General features: G+C 43.4%; 1 protein-coding gene across 1 annotated transcript; it reads left to right on the top strand.

Moving 5' to 3' along the window:
* The first annotated feature begins 1,727 nt into the window (after nucleotides 1-1,727).
* On the top strand, nucleotides 1,728-12,972 carry LOC134804254 (nuclear pore complex protein Nup153). The gene is made up of 7 exons (XM_063777225.1): nucleotides 1,728-2,117; nucleotides 5,214-5,423; nucleotides 6,626-6,917; nucleotides 7,274-7,633; nucleotides 7,819-7,981; nucleotides 8,442-11,280; nucleotides 11,452-12,972. The coding sequence occupies exons 1-7, from the start codon at nucleotides 2,052-2,054 to the stop codon at nucleotides 11,602-11,604; spliced, it is 4,083 nt and encodes a 1,360-aa protein (XP_063633295.1). The 5' UTR covers nucleotides 1,728-2,051; the 3' UTR covers nucleotides 11,605-12,972.
* The last annotated feature ends 30 nt before the right edge of the window (nucleotides 12,973-13,002 follow it).

Raw genomic sequence — 13,002 nt, 5'->3', positions numbered from 1 at the left:
TGTGTCATTCAAACGCTTTTTTAACGCGCGTTGAAAAAGCTGCCGTGCGAACGGGGCCTTAGTCTGCAACCCCCATACACAATCCTACCCAACGAGGCGGACTACGAGGCGGCCTACACGGTAGGAGTGTGAATGGGGGGCTTAACTTGAGGGCCTACCGCAAAGAGTAGTGTAATATATATAATATTGCCTCTCTGTCGCACTTTTAAATTAGTACGTAAGTGTGACAGGGAGGCAAGACGTCGAACTTGGTTCGCGATAGGCCCTCTGTATATTTGTTTTTTATAAAACGCAACCCGGGCCTTGAAATAACCCAAAAATCTTAAGGCCCCGTTCGCACGGCAGCTTTTTCAACGCGCGTTAAAAAAGCGTTTGAATGACGCAAATGGATAACCATGTATGTATTCACACGAAGGCGGTTTTTAAGCGCGGCGCTTTTTTATCGAGCACTGTTCGATTTTCGGGGTTGAGCGTTGGCGTCAAATTGAATAGAGCATACGGAAATCCGTGTATCTGTTCTCACAAGCGTTAAAAAAGCGCCGGCGCTGCTGTCAGTTGGCTGTCAAGTGTCAATTTTTGGTGTCAATCGTCAAGATTACTATTAGTTTCACCTTAAAAATGTCAACTTTTGCTTACAAATTCCTGAAATATTCAATCTATATTCAAATAATACGTCGTAATAGCAAATAAAGTATGGTTTTGCTGAGATGCGTACGTGGCAGTACGACTCACAAGTGATTTTTAAGCGTTCATATGAACACAAATATTGGAAACGGTAAAAAAGCGCCAACGTCGGGTTTTAACGCAACGCTTTTTAAGCTGTCGTGCGAATGGGGCCTTAAAGCATTTAATAAATGCTCTAATTAGTCTAATCCGAAAATGCAAGCAAGGGATGCAGCTATGCCGTACAAGTGGTACAACAAACACCCAATGATGCTTGATGTCTCTAAAGTTTAACGCAGAGAGACATATTTTAAGAATACATATGTTTAATTAATCAATGGTGGCTACGCTTACTCTTCAAGATAATTGGAGTGTGCAAAAGGGAAGCCAACACGTATATCAAAACGTATATTCAAATTGTATAAGTGCCAAAGAGGAAAATATTATAGTTTGTCAAAGGACTGTCTCATTTCAATCATAGACAGAGAGAATCATACTATCTTTGTCTTACACAAGTACTAGCACCCAAAAGAAAAGGATGAGTAGGTATAGTTTTCCTTGATTTTACTGACTGACAAATTGGTTTGACCAACTATATGTGGCCACTTTTTAGCTTCATAGCGGCTCACTAGTGCTCACTAGCGGCTCCATGAATGTACCAAAATGACAAAACGTAAGCCCCCGATTCACACTCCTACCTTGTAGTCCGCCTCGTAGTCCGCCTCGTTGGGTAGGATTGTGTATGGGGGTTGCGGACTACACGTGATTATACCTTGGAACAACTTTGGAACAATGATATTCTATTAACAAAAGCAAATTAATATGGATCGTCAGTAGTAGATTTTTAGGCTGCTCTTCACGTTGGGCCAACGCCAACGCCAACGAGGGACGCAGCCGTGCGGTAGAACGAGATAGCAATATCACTTGCTCCCTCTAACGCATAAATGCGTCCCTCGTTGGCGTTGGCGTTGGTCCAACGTGAAGAGGAGCCTTTACACATAATCGTGCGAAAAGTTTTTCGCCTGGTAACACTAACAAAAGCGTGAAATAGCTGGATACACTGATAACGCAAAAAAAAAAATGATTATTGTAGTGTGAAAAGTCGCCGTTTTTATTAATTTAAATTTTTATCAAGTTGATATAATACATGAATTTACTTTAATAGTTTTTTTAAAGATCTGGTAGGGAAAAACGACTAACGTTAAATCAGTGATAGTTTATTTGTTATATATATTATGTTTGTGAAGATCCCTCCAAGCTCCGTTCTGACACGTTCTTGAGACGCCATGTTTGTCACGTTTTTGCTAGTTGTGAATTTATTTGCCCAAAAATTTCACATTTACTAGTTTTTCGCAAGCTATAAGCAAGTGTCTTAAAATTTATCCACAATGAGTAGCGTCTTTCCGAAGAACAAGGGAAAGCGGTCCCGATCATCGTCTGGAGAATCTAACAATGTAAGTTGTCACACCGATTCCCGCTCTCGCGACATAGTCGTTAAAATTTGTTCTTACCGATCGCGGCCTCACGCGTAGATGTGTATTTATATCTTAAGAAGTGACGCTTTGCATGGCGATTGATCACAATTTGTTGACGGTTCGATAAAATACGATGAGACTTTTTTGAGGCTAAAAAGTGGTTGATTGTCAAGTTTTTGTGTGTGCGACATTCTGGTCTTGCCAAAGTCCATGCTTCGTTAGTCTTGCTGTGCTGTATAAGCTATACTTATTGTGAACAGGCTGTTTAATGCCGTAAATGGACTATGGATCAGGTATGTAATGACTGCTTTGGGATTAGATCCACAGAAAATGACTATCATTTACATGTGTATCCTGCAGGTTGATTTAAGTTTGCAAGAATTTATACTTTTTATTAATCATTACTTGCTGCAAATTGATAAAAACCCAGTATGTTTATGTCTAGTTTAAGTAGTGTAGATTTAGTTGACATCTGCTAGGCATTTAAGATATATCCATATGACAACATCTCTTGCCATTTAAGGATGGTTGTTTGAGTCATCTGTAAACATATTATGTTTTGCTTGTACTTAGCTTATTAATCACTTAATTTGATTGCCATAATTTGAGGAAAATGTATCAATATTAATAACAGCTAATACTATTGTATTGAGTTATCAAACCTATCCTATTCAAGAATGAAATGGTGGGCAATGTTTATTATTTATATGCAAAGCCATCATAAAATTTTATAGGATATAAGATATTTAATTTATTTGACTCTGATGGGGTAATAAGCTTGGGATTGAAGATTAAATTATGCTTTAATAAAGCCAACATTTTACAAGATTCTATGAAGTAAACACCATTGTAGCTGCATTGGAGGATGTTTCAAAGACTTTGGACTGGAGAAGGCTTGGCATCAACATAAACGGCGAGTACATCACTCACCTTCGGTTTGTGGACGATATAGTAATCTTGGCTGAGACTATGGAGGATTTGAGTATGATGCATGATGACCTCAGTAAAGCTTCCGAGCGAGTTGGTCTGAGGATGAACATGGACAAGAAGAAGATCATGTCAAATGCCCGTGTAGAACCAACTTCTGTTACAATCGGAGACTTTACACTTGAAGTTGTAGACGAATATATATACCTACGACAGACTGTCCAGTTAGGTAGGTCCAACTTCGAGAAAGAGGTTAATCGACGAATCCGACTTGGTTGGGCAGCGTTTGGGAAGCTACGGCACATCTTTTTGTCCAATATTCAGCAGTGTCTCAAGCCGAAAGTCTTCGACCAGTGTGTGTTGCCAGTGATGACATATGGAACTGAAACTTGGCCGCTTACTGTGTGCCTCATAAGAAGGCTCAAAGCCACCCAAAGGGCAATGGAGAGGGCTATGCTTGGAGTCTCTCTGCGTGATCGCATCAGAAATGAATCCGCAGCAGAACCAAAGTAACCGATGTAGCCCTCCGAATCGCTAAACTTAAGTGGCAGTGGGCGGGGCACATTGCCCGTAGAACCAATGGCTGTTGGGGCGGAAAGGTTCTCGAGTGGCGACCACGTACCGGAAGGCGCAACGAGGGTAGACCCCCCACAAGGTGGACTGACGACCTGGTAAAGGCCGCGGGAGTCCGCTGGATGCGGGTGGCGCAAGACCAGTCATTGTGGCACTCTTTGGGGGAGGCCTATGTCCAGCAGTGGACATCCTCTGGCTGATATGATGATGATGATGATATGATCATGTACAGTAATAAGCAAAAGTAATTTAGCTAGCGCACAGTCTTACTCAGTTAACAATAAATTTGCATTATTTGAACACCTCAGGAGGAGGCCTTTGCCAACAGGCACACTGAGTTGAGAGACTTCTTATAGAAATAGAAGCCAGCAACCAATTTTAACTAAATTCTCTCACCCAGTCTAAGGGGCTGTATAAATAAATAAATAAATAAATAATTTTGAACACCTCACCCGCTTAGCAACTTCTACTGCTGGCTGTACATATTTACAACATCTTTTATGTGACTATCAGGTAAATGAAAGCTAATAGATGACCATAAATATACTAAGTGCATGTTAATTAAGCCATTAGAATAAGAGTTCAGATATTTCACACCTCGTTTAAATAGATTAGGGGAAGTGCTTATGCCATGCGGTTGCGAATGTGCTTAAAAAAAAAACAACTAAACTAACTAAAACCCAACTCCAACTATAGTCCAAAAGCTCTCAACATGGTCCAAATAAACTTATATACGAGTATCTCTGTTTTGGTGCGACTTCAAATGTTTTTATAAATGGAACAAAAAACGCAGTCAAAACCAAATTGGTAGGTACTTATACTTAATTACGTCTTGAATTGATGGACCATAACTGTTGTTGTACTGGACTTATATATTATAAGCCATAAAAATGAAATCTTTTATAGTTGCTCGATTTGTAGCTGGCCTAAACGGCTAATCCTTTGTCTATTGTTAAGTAAAACCGCACCTGTAAAAAAAGAGTCGTATAAATTCTAATTGGCACCTGAGCGCGAGCTAGTCCAACCCTGAAAAAAAACCAGTGTAGGTGCGCTTTCCGATAACGCGCCTTTGTTACGCATCTCGATGACACATTTTAGACTGGTTCTGTAGCGCTTGACTCGCCGGCTCTCAGTAAACGTAAAGGGACCACACAAGAAGTAGCAAATTACTTTTCCATTTGTTCATTTTGAATCTTATTGCAATTTCCATAGGAGTTGTAATTCAATAACCGGTTAAAGTGACCGATGCAGGTAGTAGCATGCGCCATTTTACTTAACAACAGACAAAGGATTGGCCATTCGGGGCCAGCTACAAATAGAACGACTATATCTAGGACGCTTTTGTAACTAAATATTCTATATTGTTGCTTAGTATACCTGATATGCATATATTACACACAAGAGCTGGCGCCGACTGTCTATGAAAATATTGACTGATCTAGCGCCAGCTCTTATGGATCGACCTGTGTCAGGCTTGCTTAGTATGCGACTTGACACTTTCTGTGATTTGTTCCAAGCGCCGCGCGTCTCCATGAGTCCTCATTTAAAACACTCACACTCACTATGTCTTTACAGTCGTTCGTAAAGAACGTGACGTCACGGGTGTCGGGTTTGCTGCCAGCTACTATAACAAAATGGTTCAGCAGCCCTCGCTCGAGTGCCAATGGTTCGGCGGGCGGTGCGGACGCGACGGACTCGTCGACAGAGGATGAGGGCACGGAGAGCCCGGTGCAGCCCCCGAATAAGAGGATGCGGCGAGAAGAACGCTCGTTCGGGAGCGCTGACGTGAGTTACACGTCTAGATTTCTTTCCTATACTAGCGCCTCACAAGCAATAGTCACAAACAATAAAGAAGAACTTGAGATTTTTATATTCATACCGTTACGCTATTTTGGTTTTTACGATGATAATGTTTGTTCCGAATAATGTGAAACAGTAATTTTTGGTATGATCATTTTGTCCTTTACTTGGTGCCTAGTAAGGAAAAATGAACGTAGTTTTGCAAATGGAACCCCAAGCCAACAAAAATTGAGAAAATCAAGCCATAACATGGAGTAAAAAAATTTAATGTTGGAGATTTCGCGTGGGTTGGTTCCTGTTTACAGAATTATCCAATCCAATAGTTCTTGGGCTTCTTTGCCATCAAGTTTAACGTGTACATTTTATTTTGCGTTCATTACGTATATTCTTTAATGTACTTTTGAGCTTGATTGACGCCTTCATTAAGAATTCTTGTTAAGTAGAAATGTTTTTAGGCATTAACGTATATATCTATGGACTGGCCTTACGGGCACTAAAAATGGTACTAGTTCAGCAGTGTTACTCACAAATTCTAGCCAATCGTGCATTCTAACGCAACTAGTTGCGACCAATAGCGCGCGTGATGCGATTTCATCAACCAATGGAGCGCGTGATGCGAACTCATCAATCAATCGCGTTGTAGCGGTGTCACACCGCTATACTAGCCCCTGTCATGCCTCATTATTATTGCCCGTAAAGCCAGTCCCTAGATATCTATGTCAATGTTTTTAGGCTTCTTTGCCGTCGCTGGGCATGCGTGTCGTCAGGGGTCATGTCACGTGTTTTAACCGTCTTCATAACCATAACCCTTAAATCTTAACAATATTCTTGCAGAAGAGAGAAGACGACAATGTAAGCTTGCATCTTCTCTTGGATTCATGGTTTTATTTAAGGGCAGAGTTCATATTTCACAATGGTTTTTAAATTGTTGCAACAGTATTAGAGAATTTGGCTAGTTTAATAATTTTATCATGGTTGTGCAACAGGAGCAAGGCATTTTTTCATAACTATATTTATTAGGACAATTTAGCGTCAAGGAAGCTTAAACTCACTACTTTTGCTTGTGGTGCGAGAAATAGGCTTACAAATAGCTTCAATTAACACGTATCACGTCAAAATCACGCTCGTCCCCAATACAGTAAACAATGGCTGAAGAAATCGATATTCTATTTCAATATGTGTTCCAGGCAAGTTGCGTCACAAACAACGTTGAGACAATAGAGTCGTCCACCCAATACACAGTTCAATCGCCGCCCGGTCGGACCACGTTCCGGCGGGAGACCAACTTCGTCTCGACACCCATCAGGCCAGACGAGACCACGGTCGACCGGACCGCGGACCGGACGGATAAGGACTCGACGGCAACCTTCACTCAAAACACGACGGCGGCCTCTATAGGCCTCAGTGCTTCCAGAAAGAGGAAATCCCTGTTTGGGGATAAGACGCAGGAGTTAAGTGATGCTACTCAAAAGGCTTATGGTGAGAATTTTTGAGATTAAATATGATTTCCTATTTCACCCAAGTTCAAAGCACTTATTTGTCTCGACCCTTTGTATCTAATATCTCCAATCTTCTAAATAATATTAAAAAGTCTAGTTTAAAACTAAAATTGAATATTAAATACTACTGTTGTGTTTGACGAGGTATATAAAATTATTGTCTGATAACTGATTTATAATAATAATAAAGCCATTTATTCCGAACTATATAAATTACAATTGAATATATTATATATGTATTTTTTTTATTATAATATATCCCTTAGTTCGGTGTGCAGTAAGGCATATTCCTGATTTACTGATGCTTATACTATACATATACAGTACATTCCGTAGCGAAAACATCCAGCAACACACTCCGGGACCCACGGCAGCCAACGTTCAAGCCCACGCTTCTCGGCTCCCCATTCTACGCCGGCAAGACCACATACGGAGGCGCCGCGTCCTCCTACATAAACCAGCCGAATATATCACAGAGACAGAACACCACAGTGAAAGAGGCGCCCAGCACTAGTGATAACAACATGAGTACGTCCGCGAGGCGGATCCTGGACCTCCTAGAGTCGTACTCGTCACCCCTGATGGACGCCAAGAGGATACCTCACTACACGAGGCCCACCAGGCAAGAAGTGTTGAAGCGGCACTCCGAGACCTCCAATTCACACAGTTTGTTGTCGCCTTACAACAAAACTAATTGTAAGTTTTTAGTCTAAACATTTTATGTCCTATAAGCTTTTCTTATTTAGCTATGTAGTATTTTACGTACCTTACATATTCAAACATTTCTTTTTTTGTTAAGTTATTAGACTTATTAGAGAATTGTATGTAGATACTTTTGGTGACCGGACATTAGTTTTCATCGTAATGGTTTGTTCTCGCAGCCTACAAAACGCAAGAGTTGCACGTGCCAAGCATAGCATCGATCTTGCGACTGAAGCAGCGTTCGCGCCTCGACGACTCCACCAACGCCGCGCGGCAGCTCGTCGCGTCGCACAGTAGCTCCTCGCCCGACTACTTGCCTTACCCGACCGCTGCCAAGAACAGGTAACGGTTCTTTTTAACGGGATTCAGTCTAATCGAGTTTGTTCGTAAATGTCAGACGTAATCAGCAAAACCATTACCTTAGCACACTTGCATACATATTTGTATGCAGAGATGCTAAGCTAATAATTGTGCGGACTGTAACAGAATAATACTCTTAGTTCGTCAAATCTATATTCATACAGTGTCTTTATGGGTCTAAGTTATTAGATGCTCAACACTAAACAAAAAATCTTAACAACACTATTAATTAATTTTATATAAGGTCAATACGGGTAAGTGTGGCATACCGATAAGTGTGGCATACGGGTAAGTGTAGTGGGCCTTCAAATTGGGGCCCGTTTACACATTGATAAGTGTTTATTACGAGTTTATACATTTTCTACTTGCGTTTAGTGTACCCGTATTAAATAATGTTGGCCGTCAATCACACTGCTTTATTAACTATTTCATTTGTTTACAGAGACCAATCGGAGGTGGATGGTAACAGCAAGTTTACGACTAAAGTGAAGACGAAGCGGACCAGGATTCATGGCAATGAAGCTAACGCATTAGAAACCGAAACTATCACTCCCGTGGAACTGCCAAAAGCAGTTTTACAAATTGATCCTAACAATTTACCAAATTTCAGCATCCCAGTAGCCTCTAAATCAAGCTCAATAGAAAAGCCTACTCTAACAATGCCATTCGCAACTAGTACGTTCGCACCTAAAACGACCAGTGTCGAAATAAGTAAGTCGGAAACAACATCTAGCAACAGTATTTACAATTTCGCTAATCCAGTGAGAATAACTAGTGAATCTCCTAAGCCGACGTCAACGCCTCCAAAATTCACATTCGGTAGCCCAGAGCGAAGTATAGACAAGCCTCTCGTTAGTGAAAAGACTTCTGAGCCTTCAATAATTCTAGGTGCGTCAAAAGAAAGCGAAAAGAAAACTGAGGCGCCGGCGGCCGATTGGAGCTGCCCAGACTGCTGGGTGAAAAATAAATCAGACGCGGCCTCTTGCGTGTGCTGCGGGCACAAGCACCGAGCTGCGGCCGCCGCTACCCCCGCGCTCCCCGCCAAGTGCTCCCTCTGCAAACTCGCCAACACCCAACCCAACTCCGACAAATGCGTCAACTGTGCGAAAGTTCAGGTCAACAATATCGCTAAGCCTCTCAAGGCGGACACCATCGCCAAGTGGTCCTGCAAGGATTGCTGGGCCAGCAACGACGACGCCTCCGACAAGTGCGCCTGCTGCGGCGCAGCCAATCCCAAGAAACAGTCCACACAAACTGTTCCCGCTGTGGAGAAATCCGGAGGAATGTGCTCTAAATGCTTCTCTACAAAAAATAGCAATGGAACCTGTAGCAAATGTGCAGAAAGCAAACCCGACAACACATTCAAGATTGTGCTAAAATCCCAGGCCAACAAGTGGGAGTGTGAACACTGCTTAGTTAGGAACGACAGTGATAAAACCAAATGCGTCTGCTGCGAGGCCGAGCGGTCCGGAGCGCCCAAACAGCCAGAGAAGAAGCAATTCAACTTCGGAACTGTCAACACTACATTCAAATTTGGCATTGATCCGAAAGTGCAAGAGGCTAACTTGGCTAAAATTTCGGAGAAACCAGCAGAAACAAAAGATAAAGTAGAAGAATCAGAAACTAACAATAATGTGCTAGCGAAGGCGCCGCCAACGTTCTCCTTCGGCATACCGGCCAAGAAAACGGAGGATCAGCTTGACGCTTCGAAGGCGGCAGAGAAAGCAGCTGAGACACCTAAAGCTACCTTCACCTTTGGCGTTCCTAAACAGAACTCATTAGCGCCAACCAGTCCGCCCGCACCGATGTTCGGGATCCCAAATAAACTGACAGACGTTTCTAAAGAATCCGAAAAGAAAGACAAACCGGAAGAAAAAGAGAAGCCGGCGTTGAATGATAAACCCGAGGAAGCGAAAAAGGCAGATGAGCCTGCTAAGCCGCCAGTTATGATGTTCGGATCGGCCCCGTTGGCAGACAAGTCTATGACGAATCAGCTGTTAAGTACAGCATTTACTCTAAAGAAGGACGCCCCAAGCGCATCGCTCAGTTTGGCTACCACGAACGCTACAAGCGCATCGCTCAGTTTGGCTACCACGAGCACGCCTGCGCCTATCCTGACTTTTTCGGCCCCGAAGACCGGATCAGCGGAGAAGACCGGCCTCTTTGGCGCCGCCGCGACATCCGCGCCCGCGACCACCATATCCTTCGTGCCAACTACCACAGCCTCGGCCACCTCATCTTTATCCATGTTCCAAAAGACTGACGAAAAACCTATAAATACAATCTTCCAAAAGAGTGAACCGTCGACAACGGCCCCGACCTCCATATTCCCAAAGAGCGACGCCCCCGCGGCGTCCGGCGCTGCGCCCGCTCCGGCCGCAACGCCTATGTTCAGCTTTGGCAGCTCTCAAGCGCAATCAGGCGAAAAGCCTAGCTTTAATTTCACATTTGGTAGTAGTAATAAATCTGACGTGTTCAAACCGCCAACATTCGCGGCGAAGGACAGCAGCACCACCATTAACAAATTTTCACTCGGAGGTTCTTCGACGGAAAATCCTTTAGCGCCGAATCCTGTGGCCGGAGGCAACGGGCTGTCGGCAACTAACAGTTTGACCAGCGGCAACGGTCTATCGGTTAATCCGCTAGCGGTGGGTTTGTCGCCCGGAAACGGCCTATCCGCGGCCGCTCCTAGCATATTTGGGTCGGCAATTCAGAAGGAGAACTCGTGGACTCCGCCAAACAACAGCGCGGCGAATCCGTTCAACGCGAACGCGACCACGAACAGCGCGCCTAAACCTTTCTCGTTCGGATCGTCGACGCCGTTCAGCGGGACCTCAGCGCCGGCATTCGGCACGAACAACACGCAGACATCGACGCCGGCGTTTGGAAGCAACTTGGCAACGTCGCCACCCGCGTTCGGGTCAGCTACTCAGCCGGCGGCGGCACCAGCCTTCGGCGCATCTCAGACCGCGGCAACGCCCGCATTCGGCTCTATAGTGCAATCCACGCCTAATATCTTTGGGATGCCTAGTCAGAACAGCCAGCCGTCCATATTCTCGACGCCAAACCAGAATTCGACGGGGATGTTCGGGTCGCCCACGCAGCCGGCCCAGGCGCCGCCGGCCCTGGGCATGTTCGGGCGGCCAAACGTGGGGGCCACGCCGACGTTCGGCACGCCGAACCCCTCGATACCCACCTTCGAGGCGCCGTCGGTGCCGGCTCCAGCGCCCTCCTTCAACTTCGGCACGCCTCAAACTTCCTCCTTCATGTTCGGACAACAGGTACGGTTGCTTATTAATGTTGTTATTATAGAATATTTTCGCAAAAAATTCAACTACATCAGTATCTTCAAGTCTTAATGGTAACTAGACGAGAACATATGCATCGGTGCTCGTAGCTTATAACGTCAACGTGTACTAGAGCAAAGTGTAACCAAAGCGTCGTTTCCACAGCCACAGCAACAGGCCCAGCAGCCGCAGACGGGCGTGTACAACTTCGGCGCGGCCGGCGGTCAGGCGGCGCAGGTCCAGTTCAGCATGGGCAGCGCGCCCAGCGCCGGTATGCGTCGCGTGCGCCGTGGCTTGCGCCGCACCTCGCAGCGATGAACCCCTGGCACGTTGGACCCGGCTAATTGAGTGACCGGTAGTGTTTGGCAAAACCTCGAGTCCTCATTAGGATCGGCTCAGTTTTTTAGACACGTCGACCAATTGAGTTCTGTTTAATTTCTAGTGGAGACAACAATTTTCAAGACGCGTTAGTTACATTTATGGTTTAGAATCAATTGCGACGATTTTCTATATTGAAAATAAATACTCTATTGATAGATGAAAACTGCGTGAAAATCCGTTCATTAGTTTGAGTTTATCTCGAACATACAGACAGACAGACGCGGCGATGGACTTTGTTTTATAATATGTATTAAAAATCTGTAATATAAATAAAGAAGACTTTATTAGGACTCGAGTTCTTTTAAATCACAGTAAAAACACTGAATAAGGACTTAACGCTAATAAAAATACTTGTGCGTTTGATGTGTCCTAAAACTGAGTCTTTTTCTACAAATTTAAACTCTAAAGACTCGAGTTCTTACCAAATACTAAAGACCGGCGCCGGCACTGTTCGGCTTCGTTGCTAAACTAATTACAACATAACCAAACGGGAAATATTTAACTTCCAAATGGTAAGAAAATCTTGCATCTTGAACACTGTTCCCGTTTGGATTTGTACTAAATTACTCGTCGGAACGGTGATGTCAGTTCCCGATTTGACCAAACTGAATGAGCCAGTGGCGACCGGGCACTGACGTCATTTACTTTGCCGCTATCTAGTTTAATTATATGTTAGGTATTTTATTTAGACGAAGGTTTTCTTTAGTAACAAAACTGCACAAAAGACGATGTTGAATTCGAGCTTTTGAGCGGTTTGCCCGTATTGTTTTAGATATGCCGCTATTGATCTTCGTTTGCGTTAGGCACTTTGTTCAATATATTTTTTTTATGAAATGTTATCATCGAGCGTATTAATTGCCGTGTACGTGTCCTGTGATACGTGTATTACTGTAACACAATGCTTAAGCGAATGTGCAACGTGTGAAGTTTGTCAAATCCTCTAAAGATAAATAAGATTATTGAAAGGCCAAGTTTATATAGCTCAGTCTATCTAATGATAGATTCAGGATGATTCTTTAAAAGTGTTGACGTAACTTGTTCCCCGTCGGAAGTCAATTTCTGATTTGGTGCCATAGTAAAGTATACATGCATATTGCATGTTCCTAAATTATTAACTTGGAATAAAATATGGGCTAGTTAGATTTGACAGACTATAACTATTTGTGTGACTTGAATTGAGCAATGTAATTGTAATCTCAATTTACCGGATTTTTATTGAAACTAGTATTACGATCTGACGCGTAGCTTCGAAATGTAAAAGCATATTTTATATCAAAACGTATATGAATTAAAAAAAAACAAAAACAGATATATAGAATATATGTTAAATGCCTT

The sequence above is a fragment of the Cydia splendana genome, chromosome Z (genome assembly GCF_910591565.1).
Source record: "Cydia splendana chromosome Z, ilCydSple1.2, whole genome shotgun sequence".
In the NCBI taxonomy this organism is placed as follows: domain Eukaryota; kingdom Metazoa; phylum Arthropoda; class Insecta; order Lepidoptera; family Tortricidae; genus Cydia; species Cydia splendana.
This window is presented reverse-complemented; position numbering and strand designations above follow the sequence as displayed.